General features: G+C 37.0%; 1 protein-coding gene across 4 annotated transcripts; it reads right to left on the reverse strand.

Annotated features, from left to right (window-relative positions):
- Nucleotides 1-56: 56 nt before the first annotated feature.
- On the reverse strand, nt 57-5696 carry BLH7 (BEL1-like homeodomain 7). 4 transcript variants are annotated; one of them, XM_078586349.1, is made up of 6 exons: nt 5501-5696; nt 3539-4439; nt 2531-2916; nt 1837-1897; nt 541-727; nt 319-467 (listed from the first exon to the last, which is right to left on the reverse strand). In XM_078586349.1, the coding sequence occupies exons 2-6, from the start codon at nt 4262-4264 to the stop codon at nt 448-450; spliced, it is 1380 nt and encodes a 459-aa protein (XP_078442475.1). In that variant the 5' UTR covers nt 4265-4439; nt 5501-5696; the 3' UTR covers nt 319-447. The 4 variants fall into 4 exon arrangements, with proteins under 4 accessions (XP_078442472.1, XP_078442474.1, XP_078442473.1 ...); XM_078586346.1 differs by having other exon boundaries at nt 57-727; XM_078586348.1 differs by lacking the exon at nt 5501-5696 and adding an exon at nt 4879-5451 and having other exon boundaries at nt 57-727.
- Nucleotides 5697-15512: the final 9816 nt, after the last annotated feature.

A 15512-nucleotide genomic window follows, 5' to 3' on the forward strand; every position in this document is an offset into this window, starting at 1 on the left:
CAAAACGGAAGAGATGAATTGATAAATAAGTTTGGAAGATAAACAAGAATTAAGGGAAGAAAAGAAGGCAACTTTAACACATTATGATCAACTCAAATACACATTTAATACCTACATTCAGTGAACTAAGGAGAGAGAGAGAGAAACATCACGAAGAAGAGTAAGACATAGAAGACGAGAAACATCATACTAATCATCTATGTTTACATCAACTGCCCACATGTCTATCTCCAACAAAAAAACCCTCCAAATTTCATCCCACATCTTCACATTCCCCTCCGGGTCAAACAGAGAGATTTCACACCACAAAATCATGGAGCTGGGAAGAGCCAATCCTCTGCTGCAGATCCAAAAGATGATGGGCTTCACAATCAGCCTCCCCGGGCCCAAGACTGCCGTCGTCGCCGCCAACACCGCCCTTGCCGGCGCCGCTCCCTATCTCTGCCCTCAATCTCCATTCTCCTGTCCTGACATTTCGACCACCGACACAGTGATTCAGGCCCAGGGTCAACGACACGCCGCCACCACCACCACAATCACCTGATCTGATAAAGTCTTGGCGGTGCTCCACCGTTGACTCTGCTGGATGATCGACATGTGACGGTTTGTTACCGCCATTGCAGGGGTCTCCGTCCCCGACGTGGCGGCTGCCAAACTCTTCTTTGTACATCTCCTCCACCATCGGTTTCCACAGACGCACACGGGCATTTATGAACCAGTTTGACACCTGCAAGATTATGACATTCTACGTTTCAGTCACAGCCCAATGATGGCAGAGAGAGAGAGAGAGAAGAAAAAAAGACAGATTCCATCTCTTTCAAGAAAGGGAAATCCATTTCTTTCAGTTCTTTAGTATGATAAACCTTGATTGATGTTCATGAACCGGTTAGACACCAAAAACATGAAAGAAAGTTGGGGTCCAATGACGTTGCGAGAGACTCAACCTCACTTTCTCTTTATATGATAACTTTCTTCCATTCTCCCTGGAAAGAGAAAAAAAATCCTTTTAACCTTTTCTCATTTGAAATTTTGGTCGGCGCCCATGAAATCTCATGACCCTGTGATGGATGGTACTGTGAGGGAGAGACCTCACTTCTCTTTCTAATATTACTCTCTCATTCTAGAAAGGGGGCACCCTTTCACTCAATTCTCCTTATAAATGAAAATCGATGCTTCGATGCGATCCAACCGGTTTTGGAACTTTAAAAAAGGGCAGAAGTCGATCCAATGATTGTGTTGTGGAAGAGATACGACTGATCTTTTGCATTACAGGATAAATTTCTCTCTATAAAGAGAAAAATTCGTTCAAACTTTTTTTGGAAATATAGAAGTTTTTTTATGAAATGGTTAGAAATCTAACGATGGCAGAAGTCCCGATCCAACGCTAAGAGAGAGAAAGAGACGACCTCTCTTTCAACAATACCTCTATCTGAAGGGAGAAGAAGATTCTTTCATCCTTTTCTTCTTTAAAAATATAGGTCTATGTGTCGCCTAACGGTTAGAATATGGACAAAAAAATTACATTAAGTCTACGGAATTAACAAACTATCATGGTAATGAAGAAAGGACCCTCTGGATCTTTCAATGACAACTTTCTCTCTCTAGAAAGCAAAAAGAAGGGCGTAATTTCTCTAATTTAGATAACCGCACCTTCCTTTTCTGTAAGCGCTCTAGAGACAGGAGAATATCAATAAGGAAGAAAGATCGACATTTTCTTCAAAAAAAAAGAATATGGAAGAAAGACCATTCCCTCTCTTTCCCCTTAACACTTGTAGAATAAGGTTCCAAGATTATAATAACATGTATATTGAAATAAAGTCTGTGTCGACAGCTAACCTGGTTTCTTGTGAGACCTGTCTGCCGTGCCAGCAACAACTTGTCCGAATCTTTTGGGTAACTGAAAAAGGTGCATTCGATAAAGGAATCGAATTAAATAGGGTAAAGGGACGGAAATAGAGAAAGATACAAAATAGAGGAAGGACAGAAAGAGAGCAACATGGAGAAATGCAGATGGCGATAGAATTAGAGATTGTAATACTGACAGAGATAGCAATAGATATGGTAAGAGCGCGATAGAGATTGAGATAGATGTAGATATAGGGATAGAGATGCAGATAGATACAGATACAAAGATAGAGATACAAATAAACACAGACATAGAGATAAGATGGAGAAAGAGACAAAGATAGAGAAAGAGACAGAGAGAGAGACAGGGATAGAGACTGAGATAGATATAGAGACAGGGATAGAGACTGAGATAGATATAGAGACAATGATAGAGACTGGGATCGATATAGAGATGGAGATAGAGACTGAGATAGATATAGAGATGCAGATAGAGACTGAGATAAATATAGAGATGGAGATGCAGACAGAAATATTAATAGAGATGGAGATAGAGACTGAGATAGACAGAGATGGAGATACACACAGATATATCGATAGATATGGAGATAGAGACAGAGATAGATATAGAGATAGAGATAGAGAAATGACGCAGGAGGCTGTAGTTCCTAAGAATGAAAATTACGGGTGGAGAAAATGCTCAAAGAGCCAGGCACGGAGAATTGAGACGGATGTCTCTGGCAATCCTCTCTGAGGTCGCCAGGCGAGTTGTGAGTTTATCCCAAACTGCTGGAAACTTCTCTCCTGCCTAATCTTCTGGTCAATGTATCTGAGTCGCTGAATTCCTCCATTAGCTTGGTCGCCATGGCTGGGCTGCTCAAAATCCCCCTGTCCCATGCTTAGGACCCGAATCTGACCATCGATGGCATCACGGAGTGAGCGAAAGTGTCGAGATATTGTCTGCCGGGCAAGAGCTGTGTATCGTTTTCCAACACCGAGGCCCGCGACCTGATCAAAAGTCAAAACCACCATCTGTATTTGGTGGCAGTATTGCTTGTACAGCCGATCCACCTGGTGATGCAAATGTACGTTACACTATAGTTTGAAAGCCTGATGAATAGAGTTAGACTCCTAGCAGGACGTGACGCCAAGACGGACATCCCCTAACTCAACTGGCGATAGTGTTCATCATCACCACTGATGACAATGAGTTGTCATCATCTTTGTCAGCTGTCCTCACAAAGATGACAATGATGACCGTGTCTCTTCTTCATACCTTGGCATCGTTCCTTTGTTAACCTCTCTTAGATGATGAGAGACGATTATGAAATTGTCATTGTCATTCATCCATAGCAGGATGACAATGACGATGATAAAATCATCATCCTCACTCGAGTTGTGGGTGACAATGATATGTTTTGGTTTACCATTGCGATTTTCAACATCGTCAGCAAACACTAAAAGATGAAGACACGATAAGTAAACTGGAAGAAGATATGACAAGTTGTCCACAAATTAACCTGAGAATGAAAACTCTATTGGATGAAAATGGAAGTTAAACCCTGGAGCCTAAACCCTGGAACCCTAATTCCTACAATCTTAACACATAGACCATCAACCTTAAGCCATTCTATTATAAATGCAACATACAAGATGAAGCACAAGGGAAAGGGTTCTGAGAAGAGGAATTTACTTCGTCCAGCATATTCAGAAGCTTCGACATCTTGGCTTGTCTTTCAGCTTCTGAGATCTCGGAACTGTTGTCAGGATCAAACCCATCAATGCTGGGGTCAATTCTGTTGTTCATCATATTGGGATTCTTCTCTTTCGTTGGTGGATTGGACTGATTTTTCTCTTCCTTCTGTTCTAGGACACTCTGAACATGGACAACTTCTTCCAGCAGTTCCTGCGCTGCCTTTAGGTACTTTGAGCTTGGGATAGGATAATGCATGCTGGGTTCATTGCTTATGCTCCTCTCTCTAGAGCATGAGCTGCTTCTAAGGAGAGATAAATTGGAACCCGAGAAGGATGTTTCATGAAATTGAACAGAATGTAGAGGATGCTCTCTACCAAGGCTCAGAGATAGTCCTTGAGCGTTTGAGGCTAATGGATCATTATCAAACTGAATCATATCACTTTTCTTCTCTCCCCAAGTACTGATAAAATTATCCTCAACATGAGAGCCACAGGCTGAAGACGCATGCAGCATACTGGTAGTAATGGGAAGCTCAGCCAAGTTCAATCTCGATCGAGAATTCTCTGCCGTTGGATCAGAATATGCATCAGATGATCCATAATATTGATGAAAAATGCTGGGATGGATGGATGAATCAGTGTAGGGTTCATGCCCTAGAATTCTTGGACACAGAGCGGGGAGGAGATTTCTTTGGTTGGAAGAGTTGGGATAGAAGGTGGCCATTTCAACCTTTCTCTCTCATCAGAGTCCTCTTTCCATTGGGCCGCCTTACATATGCTTCAAAGGAGACATAACCCCATAAATGTTGACGCGATGATGAATTTAAGGCAGTCCTCAAGAGATTCGATGACCAGAGAAAATTGTCAAATTTTAGACAACCAGAGAAAGCTGATGCAACCTGAAAAACAGAAAAGAACAGCTAAGTGAAAAAAAAAATGATTCTCCGAAAAGAACAAATAAAAGGGTGGCAATAAAACGAAACTTCCAATTGAAGAAATTCGGATATGGTAGATCAGAGGACAAATATGATCATTCTAAGACTCAAGGCCGATCACAAGACAGGATAAAAGAAGCAAAGGATAACAGAAATCAAGATAATACCAAATCCAGCGAAAGAACACAACACCACTGCTTCCCCAAAACGGATGCTCTTCCGGAATGAAGAAAACCCTAGGATTATAGTGGGAGAAAGGTAGAAGATAGAAAACAATTGATGAGTTTGCGCCACCCAAATACTATTATTTGCCCAACGAGGCGAAATGGAGCAGCAAGGAGGATGGAGAAGAGAGAAAGGGGTTCACAAAGGAAGAAAAAAACAAACTTTCTTGCCCCCTTACATTTAGAAAGCGATATTATCCAGGAAGACCAGTAAGATGAATCTCTACGAGGTGCCATCCAAGCTCATAATTGGTTCGAAAAGAAAAATTCTGCCCCTTTTTCTAGGGAATGAAGAAAAGACAAGGTTTAGAAACAAACGCGGGCAATGGAGAAGAAAAGAAAATAAATTAAATGATGATGCTGAAGTAGGAAAAGCCGAGTTACTGGCGCTTCCCATGGAAGCAGGAAGAGCAGGACAAATACAGCTATTACAGAACGACAAGACAGACTCTGATTCTTTCAAAAGTTGAAAGCTGGATGAGGAAAGATCTTCTGGCGATACAGAGAGACCCACCCGAGAATCATTATTAAAATTGTAGAGATTTGGAATCATCTCCGTACGCCTCAGATACCTGAATTCTCCTCTTGCCCTCTCGAGCAAGCAACCACAAAATCACCGAATTAAAAGGGTCATCGCAATTTGCAAGGTAGATTCAGGAGAAAAACGCCCGAGAATCATCATCATCAAAATTCCAGAGAGTTGAGTTATAAAAAACTAAACCCAACCCAAATCCCCAATCACGAAGTAATCAACTCCGGCAAAAGAAGGACTAAAAAAGGTCCGATCTGTTCAATCCTTACGCTAATTTCGCATCCTGAGGCTGAATATTGCGGGCAAAGAAGGAGATCTGTCGCTATGTTGAGCAGGAATTCGCCATCTATGGAGGGCGTCGCCATCCTCCACATGAGACCGCAGGCCGCCTGCGAAAACCCTCGTCTGCTCCTGCTCTGCGCTCTGCGCTCTGCTCTCTGCTCACGTTCTGAACACAGCCAAAGATTTGTCAGTCTACTTCCCCCCAAAACCCACATTTTATTTAAGAATTTTTATCATTTTGGCCCATTATTAATGTTAACTTTTTGATTCTTACATCACACACCTGAAATAGTAGATAGAACACCTGACTGACATAGCAGGGAAATATGTGTATGTGCATATGATGTGTTTTTTTTTTGTATGCATGTGTGTGTTTTTTGTGTATGCATGCATGCATTTATGTGTGTGAGGACATGTGTATGTGATGTGTTTTTTTGTGAATTCATGCATGAATACATATATGTGTGGACACATGTGTGTGTGTGGGGAGGGGTCAGTTTTTTTGTGTATGCATGCATGTATTTATGTGTATGTGGACATGTGTATGTGTGCATGTGTTTATGTGTGTGTGGACATAAATGCATGCATTTATGTTTATGTGTGTGTGGACATAAATGTATGCATTTATGTTTATGTGTTTGTATGTTTTTGTGTGTGGACATGTGTATGTGTTTTTGTGTATGTATGCTTGTTTATGTGTGTGTGGATATAAATGTATGCGTTTATGTTTATGTGTTCGTATGTTTTTGTGTGTGGGCATATGTGTATGTGTGTTTTTTTGGATGTATGCATGTATTTATGTGTGGGTGGACATAAATGCATGCATTTATGTTATGTGTTTGTATGCTTTTGTGTGTAAGCATGTGTGTATGTGTTTTTGTGGATGTATGCATGTGTTTATGTGTATGTGGACATAAATGTATGCATTTACGTTTGTGTTTGTATGTTTTTGTGTGTGAACATATGTGTATGTATTTTTGTGGATGTATACATGTGTTTATGTGTGTGTGGACATAAATGTATGCATTTATGTTTATGTGATTATATGTTTTTGTGTGTGGACATAATTGTATGCATGTGTTTATGTGTTTGTATGTTTTTATGTGTGGACATAAGTGTATGCATTTATGTTAATGTGTCTGTATGCTGTTGTGTGTGTGCATATGTGTATCTGTGTTTTTGTGTATGTATGCATGCATGTGTTTGTGTGTGTGAGGACATAAGTGTATGCATTTATGTTTGTGTTTGTATGTTTTTGTGTGTATGCATGTGCTTATGTGTGTTTTTGTGTTTGTATGCATGTGTTTATATGTGTGTGTGGACATAAGTGTACGCATTCATGTTTATGTGTTTATATGTTTTTGTGTGTGAGCATATGTGTATGTGTTTTTGTGGATGTATGCATGTGTTTATGTGTGTGTGAACATAAATGTATGCATTTATGTGTGTGCATGTTTTGTGTGTCTGTGTTTTTCTGTATGTATGCATGTGTTTATGAGTGTGTGGACATAAAGGTATGCATTTTTGTGCGTGTGCGGACATATGCGTATGTTTGTTGTTGTGCATGCATGTGTTTATATGTGTGTATGCTTAAATGTGTATTGGGGGGGATGTGCATTTGTATTAGATTAAGTATGCATCTATGGATGTTTATATACATATGCATGTATTTAATGTCTGATCATGCATTTGAGGGTGTTTATGTACATGCAAGTATGCATTTATGGATGTTTATATTTGTGTATTTATGCATGTTACATTATGAATGCATCTGTGGATGTATGTGTTAGGTTCTTATCATGATTGACGATTTGAATCTGGTACTCGCAGCTGAAGCAAATGGATCAAACTTGACCTTTTAAACAAACTAAAAAATTGGTCAATGATTGAATCACCTTGAGTGGACTCCAACGTGCCACCCGTTTGGTTTTGTGCACGTATGTATAGATGTGTATGCATGTATTTATGAATGCATTGATGCATGTATATTTAAATGGATGTATTGATAAAATGCATTTAAGTACCTTATATGATCATATTTACGTGCTATTTTCATTAAATTACTTATATTTTCATGTCATCAAGCTTAAAATGATTAAATCTATTTTTAGAAAGATTTTCTGAATTTTCTGCATTTTTGGAGAATTTTCTGACAACAGATTCTAATGGAATATAATTTTTTGAGACAAAATATGATGTTTCTGGAATTTTTTGACATTAAATTTGGAAATATGATTTTTCTAAGTCGAAATATATATTTCTATGTATTTTTGGGCTTTTATTTTATTTAATATGAATTTAAAAAATATTTTTAGTCCTTTTATCTCGCGCTGCCACGTGTTGCCGTTCGAACGGTGATGAATCACAGCCAGCGTTGATGAGTGGCAACAACCAATCATTAACTTACTTTATGATTGGTTGTCGCCAATCATTTCGCTAGGCAATCATGGCTGCGCAATTTGCAGAGCGATGATTGCCATTATGACTAAAAAATCAAAATTTGAATTTTCTAACACGGGGATATGTGGACGAATAAAAAAAAGAATCCATTTTTTGCAATAAATTCGCATATGGGCTGAGGGAGAAAAGACAAAATTTAACCTTTCTCTTTGTATTTTTTTCTTTTTCTTTGAAGTAGTGGTGAGCAACGTGGCCACACGACATGATGCCACGTGTCCACGTGGCCTGCACATGTACACATGTACACGTGTCCGCCGCAGATTGAATAAATACAAAAAACGGGACGTGGTGCACTCTGACGCGCCGCCATGTCAGCCTTGAGAAAGAATAAAGTAACATTATCTTTTTGTCTTCTTTCCAAACGCAGGTACATGTGGCACAGAAGATGAGAAATAAGAGCATGAAAGACGAGGAGATGTGGAATTTGGAACGACGTGACTGTTTAATCACAAATGGAAAACGAGGAAGCGCGTGACAAGGAGAGAGAAAAATAAGGATTAGGGTTGCTCCAACGTCAAACGGTCATATCTTTTGAACTACTACTCCGATTGAGCTGAAAGTTTCAACAATGCTTCGTCTTCTCCTCCTCTTTACATCAATATCCTCTGATCTATAAATAGAGGCATAAATCACTGTGAAATTCATCTTGAACTTTCTTCCTACATGTGTGGGCTAATTGAAAGATAGTGAGTTTTGAAATCCATCAAGTGTGTTCTTGGTGTCCTGGGTGTGTGGGGAGAAGCATTGGAGAAGAGAGGAGCTTACCGACACTCGCAAATCACCATGATCTTGGTGGAACGTAAGGATTTAAGGTAAGTGTCTTCGCCTTATGTTGCTCTTTTTCCAACACCATTATTAGCTTAATTAGGGTTTCTCATTCTCTTTTCACTATTCTTTCACTCCCTTACGTAACCCCTATCATGTTTATATCTTTTCCAGCACACCGTTCTTACATTCAGTCACTATCATATTCTTTGCACTCTCTATCTCATCTGCATATCGTTACGCATAATTCTACGTTCACTTCCTCTTTTCTTGCTAATTTATGTTGAATGATAGCCATATACAACATAGTACTCGACATCACTATCTCGCCTACTCTAGTATTTTTCTTTTCTCAAATCGTTAATCACTATAGCAAGAATTCAATCTGTAAGCATCATTCATCACTAACTAAATATTCTTATGTAAGTACGGTTAAATATATTTTAATTGAATAATCTCAATTACCAACGACGAATTAAAATGCCTAAATTTGTGATTATCATGTATATATATGCATGTATGTATGTATATTACATTACAGATGCATTTATGGATGTATGTGTTAGATTCTCACCATGATCAATCAATCTTTCATAAATTAATCTTTGCAAAAAATAAAAAAAACACACCAAAGACTGGACACATTTCACAGAATTGAATATTCTATCATTTAGTTATTTGAACGAATTGTTGCAAGCTGCACATATTTCTATTGTCTAGATATCTCTGCATACTCTAGTTGAGAAGCACCATCATCAATCCAAGATGAGCTTCTTACTGGTGATGGAGATAAATATCATGATTTATGTATTGATGACATGAGGAGACAATTTATAGAAAGGGAATTTTCATGAAAGAAGGTTGTGCATCCAAAGACAAGAAGGGGTAAAATAAATAATGGAGTAGGAACAGAAAGTGACTATGAAGGAGTTGTCCCACTTTGAGAAGCATAGTGTGATTTTAAATATTGGTGGCAATCATAAGAGCATCATGATAAATATTATGTGTTCATCGTGCCAATCACACTTCTATGTCAAGCTCAAGTTCATCGGCATACATATTTATTCATTATTGTTCTCATGTGATTTTTTCAAATACGCCTTTTAATACATGCAATGCCTTAGTGAATCATGATTTGATTATAATATAATGATCACTAATCTCTAAACATATATTCTAAATATTCTTGCTCGAAGGATACTCGAGGTAAAGACATAAATATCTAGAAATAATGCCATTATTTAATCCAACTTATGTGATATGTATGACCAATCATATCCCCAATAGTTTAGAGAGACAAGGGACAAATAGTGGCTGCACTTCTGAGGAGGAGTTCACATAATTGATTTGTACGAATCCCTGAACGGAATATGATATAAATGTCAATCATGTTGATTAATGTGGAAATTGTTTAAGTGATCCTAAGATGTGAGATATCAGATATGTTGTGCATAGATGATTATAGTTTGAGAGCAACTTATGAATCCCCAATTACATGATTCAAATCATTATTATCTCAAATATAGAAATGATTACACAAAGGTGATTGAGTGGCCTTGGTATAAGAGGAGATTGACTTGAGGAAGAAGATGCATTGAATCCCAAGCCATGGTGGTGGAAATACTAGATAAGGGAATATCCAATGATTTGTATTACACTCATTATTAACTAGAGTAATGTATTATGTTTGGTAGTTAAGTATACTCTAAGTCATTTGAAAATCTTGTGTAGATGAAGGATCATGAGCATAATGTACCAATGATAAAGGTTCCATGATACAGTTAATAAATGACTTTATATCCTCTTGAGCATAAGGTGTATCTTGGTATTCCACGGAATGGAAATTAAATCGATAGATTATGTTAAATAAAATTTGGATTAATTAATATATATTTCAATATAGTTAGTTAATAAGGTTGGTGAATAAATTTTTAGGGCCATCAAAATTTTACGAGCTAGATTGATTTATGGATCTAGAGGTTTACATGAACAAGAACTATAGTGATTAGTGGGTGTACCTAAGCTATAATGACTTTCGTAAAAATGTCCAAATTAAGAATAAATATGGGGCACCCATTTCAAGTGCCCATTTATTAGCCTTGGACAACCCCTTGTCGCCTCCCCTTTTCTTATTATATATCCCTTGAGTGTGACTGGATGGTTACAAAATAAAGCAGATCTTTAAGGAGAATCAAAGAAGTTGAAGAGGAGATCCACCATTCTACTGGTCATACGAATACTTCAAGAGGTCAAACACATGAATGACTTGAAGGCACTCTTCCAGGAAAAAAAAGTGAGACTGGAATCAGATCTACAGAAGGTGATATGGTCATCTCATATTTTAAAACACAATTATAAATTGGTTTTCTCATTTCACTGTATGCATTTAATTTTTTGATAGTTATTTAAGCCCATAGAACCTAACACATTTGACTGATTCACAATTCATGCATCCTTGTTGGGTTTGGGGCCATGACTGATATGAAACTTTGATTATTCAACCAATAGAAGACTGATAAATGAATTGTAACGTACCCTTCAAAAAATATGATCAAATGAGCTGTGTGCAGATCAGATTCATGATTTATTGATTCCGTGATTGAGACATGTTGAGCTGTTCATTTGTCCAGCCTTTAGATGTGGCCACATGATCCTGAACATATCAACTTTTGTCCTTTTTCTCAATGGTACTTGTTATTGATCCCCCATTGTTGTTACACCGTTATGGTCGCATGAATAATAGGAGGGATCCAAGGGGAGAAGGTAGAAGAAGGACGGGTCCATGAAGAACTTTGGCTTGGGTGAATTTTGTTCAAGGCCTTCCCTTATTTATAATTTTCATAAAATCCCTCAAATTTAATTATATATTCTGACATATAAAAGAACATTTTTGTGTGGCCCTCATGGTCTATTTATCACTCTAGGTAACATCTCCAACATCCCAATAATCTTGATTGGCTATCCTAATTAATTATATATTTTATTATATGTATTGATTAATAAATTATAAATCTATTTAATCCAATCTATAAGTTGAGTTTCTAGCCCATAGTGTGCCAAGATAAACCTCATGCTTAAGAGGATACAACTAAGTAAAATTACTCTCTCATTTAAACTTACTGTCATCTATTACTGTGTACATATAGTTCTTCATATGCTTGATACTCTTAGGATGACTTAGGGTATGATTAATTTTAAAACCCTAATTGACCATCATGGTTAGTACTAACACATTGGAGAATCATCAGAGAACCCTTCTATGATATTTTATTACCTTAGCTCAGGACTTTATCGCATCGTTATACTTGAATAGTCTACTCTTATAATAAGGGAAGATAATTCCATCTTGACCATTCAATCATCTTCTGATTAGGAACTTTTAGGTCATAGTCAAATTACACCCGTCCATTCACAAGACATTTTTGGTATGTACGGTCTAAGGACCACTTACAAAACCTTGAAGTGAACCAACATGATTGATAATATGGTAAAATATCATTCATGGATTCATACAGATCAATTTAGTGAACTCTTTTTACTACAGAGCACCCTCTATCTATCCTTAGTGTCTCCACATTAGTTGCTATTAGATCGGCCATACTTATCATATGAGAATGACTAGATAATACCATCATATTCACATATTTTTATGCACGTCTCAAGTATCATTTGAATATGAATATTTTAAAAAATGCTTGAATATTAGCAATCTCCATATTATATCTCATGATAATATAGTATGTTGGATCATTTATTCATCAGCTTTATTGTAAGCATATCGCCTGAATTATAATGAATATGTGGTGGTGAAATGGTGAGGTAAAATCAAGGAGGATGTGCAGGCATTTGGGTGGATGTCCTTGAGTAAAAATCCAAGACGATGGAGGAGCAATCAAGGCATATGCACCTCAAATAAAATGGCCCTACATGGATGCAAGGCTAGCCGAGGAAGGTGCATAAGGTGGGCCAATCATGTGCTGCTTCCAAGCTTCATATGTGTAAAATGCATAAGAATTATTGGAGAGAGGGCCAAAGATGGTGCTATGTGTTGGATCAGAAACAAGGGTTAAAAATAATATTTAAGGTTTCTCGTTCATGGAATAATATTCATAATTATCTTTTCTAGCATAGAACAAGGGTCGAATCCATAGAGGGCATGTATTAAAATATGAAATTTCAATTTATTTTAATCTTTCAACATAAGCTAATGAAAGAAAACTACTGAAAACTACAGAAAGAATTCAAAATAATATTGAAAAGCACATTTTAGACATTTATGTAAATTTAAAATAAAAAATAATTATTATTTTGGATGAACTTGCCTTAGTTGGCGCTTCTGAAACATTGGAGATGGCGAATTATAACAGGTATGAATGGAGTGGAGGGAGGTTTGTAGAAAATTAAAGCTGATTGAGACTGAAATGGCAATGGATACACATCGGTGAGAGACAGAGTGAAGTGAATGATGAAGACATGTGAAGCTAGTAACGTCAAAAACGGATGGCTAAAGGCATTGTCTAGCACTAAGTTAATGATGGTAGTTGGAAATGGACAAACATATGCGATCTTCCAAGTAAATAGACTAGGAAAAGACAAATAAATCAGATTTGCAAGATAGAAGAACCAACTAACTTCCTTGCCACATGCCCAATGGGCCGAGTAGTGCTTCTTGTTCATGAATCAGAGTCACCACTTTTTCAATCAAGAATGGATCCAAAGGAGATTCTGAAGGTGCCTTTGTTGCATTGATTGAAGCGAGGCTGGAAGTTTTACTCATGGATATGATACCATGGATGGATAAAAAAAACGAAGGCGTAGCTACCCTCAAATTTCAGCTAAAAACTCCTTTTATATTGTCCAATTTTACATTTTGGAGCTTGAGAGTTATGGACCATTGATTATATCTCTCATCTTCAATCCATGTAATGGATCACCGGCATGGCGGCAGAATCCTTGAAAATTTCCCAAAGAATTAACAACAAAATCTACACTTGAGATGTGCTGTAATTTGATGCTTACATGTGTCCTTAACTTTACAGAAATGCACGAACCATTGGCACATAAATTACACTCTTATATCTACGGGAGAGAATAGAAGTAAAAATTATCAAATTTCAATAGATATTGGGAGTCTTTAAATCACCATGAAGCTAGAAGTGTCAAAACCAAAATAAAAAATATGGGAATAAATTGACTATTCTAATAAGTTTTTTCCATTTAATCTAACTTTGAAATGGGTCCTAATTATGGAAAAAATTATTCATGAGCTTAGATGTTTCAAGATAACCTAAAATGCATATATTTGACTTTATTGGAGCGTCCTCCATGAAACAAGGGTTGTGGTTCAATATTTCAATACAAGGGGTAAAATATCTGATTAGAAAAAAACTATGAACCATGCTCTAGATTGGCCCAGATGATTTCATCATATTTTATTGATCTGGAGTCTAATGCTAAACGATCAAAAAAAGGAAGACTCTGATATTTTTATAGGAACATGCCAGTCATCTGACTCAGATCAAATGGTTAATATTGCGGGAGTTACTGAGAAATCACAACATCATAGTCCTGACTCTATGTGAAATTTACCTCCTGCTGCCATGTCTCTATTTGCTGGCCTGGTCAAATCGGTGCATCTGACAGCCCAATAAACCCCTACAATTTCATAAAAAACTCTTTAAAATAATTTAAGCTCTTTATAAAATGCTGGTAAACTTCCCACATCATAAGAGGTAGAGTCGATGAATTGAGACATATTTTTTGAGAATGGTTAACTAATTGTACACAAATATACTGTAGTGATTGTGGACCTTGCTACTTTTTTGAATTAGTTTTGTAGAGTATGGCTTAGGCAACCCATGAAACCTTTACAAAATCATTAAAAAATCTCACTACTTTCTAATTTAATGATATATGATCTAATAGATCCTTGTTTCACCTTTGGATCGAAGTCTTGTGGGATAGGCTTTATAAAAATTTGTCTCGGTATGCCATTCAGACATGCTTGTCACGTACATTAGGATCTAGATGTGCTCCATACGTTTGATCCCACAAGATGTTCTCCAAATTTTCTCTACTTGTCACCTATGAATTTCTTCAAGTCCATATATTCTCAATTTTCAACATATTCATTATTGAATTCATTTGATAAAAGAATCAAGTTATAATAATATGACATGATCTCTCCATTGTTCCAATATGAAGTTAACCTAAACTCTGGCTAAGAAAGCCCCAATCTATCATTTGAATTTACTACTATAAATGTTATTGTTTTATCCATTTCAGGTGTTTTGCAAATAACCACTCTAACCAAGTCAAAAAGTGGCAAAAAATAATATATTGGGGATTACCACTAAAAATAGTTTATTTTTTCATTCTCATAATCACCAACTATTTATGAAGAATCAACATGTGCTCATTTTATCATGCCTGCAGTAACCACAACATAAGTTTGAATTGCAATCAATCACCATCACAAATTTGGCTTAATGTCTCACAAATCTTGTTGATATTACAAAACTAATTATTCATGATTTAATTTATGACCAAGTTTCAAGTTTAGCTCATCCATGACCAAGTTTCCAATTTCACACCGTAAGTCAGAATAGAGAAAATAAGTATTTCAACAAGTACAATCCTACGTTTTGTTTAGGGAGGAAGAACTTTCTTGTTACCAAATGAAGTTCCACCAGAAGAGCAATGCGTTAAGAAATTCTGCTCGGTTAATTTACCATTGCCAACTTCATTCAAGGCTAATCTTAGCCAAGTACAACA

The sequence above is a fragment of the Wolffia australiana genome, chromosome 14 (assembly GCF_029677425.1).
Source record: "Wolffia australiana isolate 7733 chromosome 14, ASM2967742v1".
Classification (NCBI taxonomy): domain Eukaryota; kingdom Viridiplantae; phylum Streptophyta; class Magnoliopsida; order Alismatales; family Araceae; genus Wolffia; species Wolffia australiana.

What these genes read in the sequence shown, in the direction of transcription:
- BLH7 (XM_078586346.1), bottom strand. Translation starts at nt 4,264, where the DNA reads ATGGCCACCTTCTATCCCAACTCTTCCAACCAAAGAAATCTCCTCCCC. An exon ending in TTCTGAATATGCTGGACGAA is followed by an intron (nt 2,917 to 3,538) that starts GTAAATTCCTCT and finishes TTGCATCACCAG; the next exon opens with GTGGATCGGCTGTACAAGCA. An exon ending in CAGGTCTCACAAGAAACCAG is followed by an intron (nt 728 to 1,836) that starts GTTAGCTGTCGA and finishes ATAATCTTGCAG; the next exon opens with GTGTCAAACTGGTTCATAAA.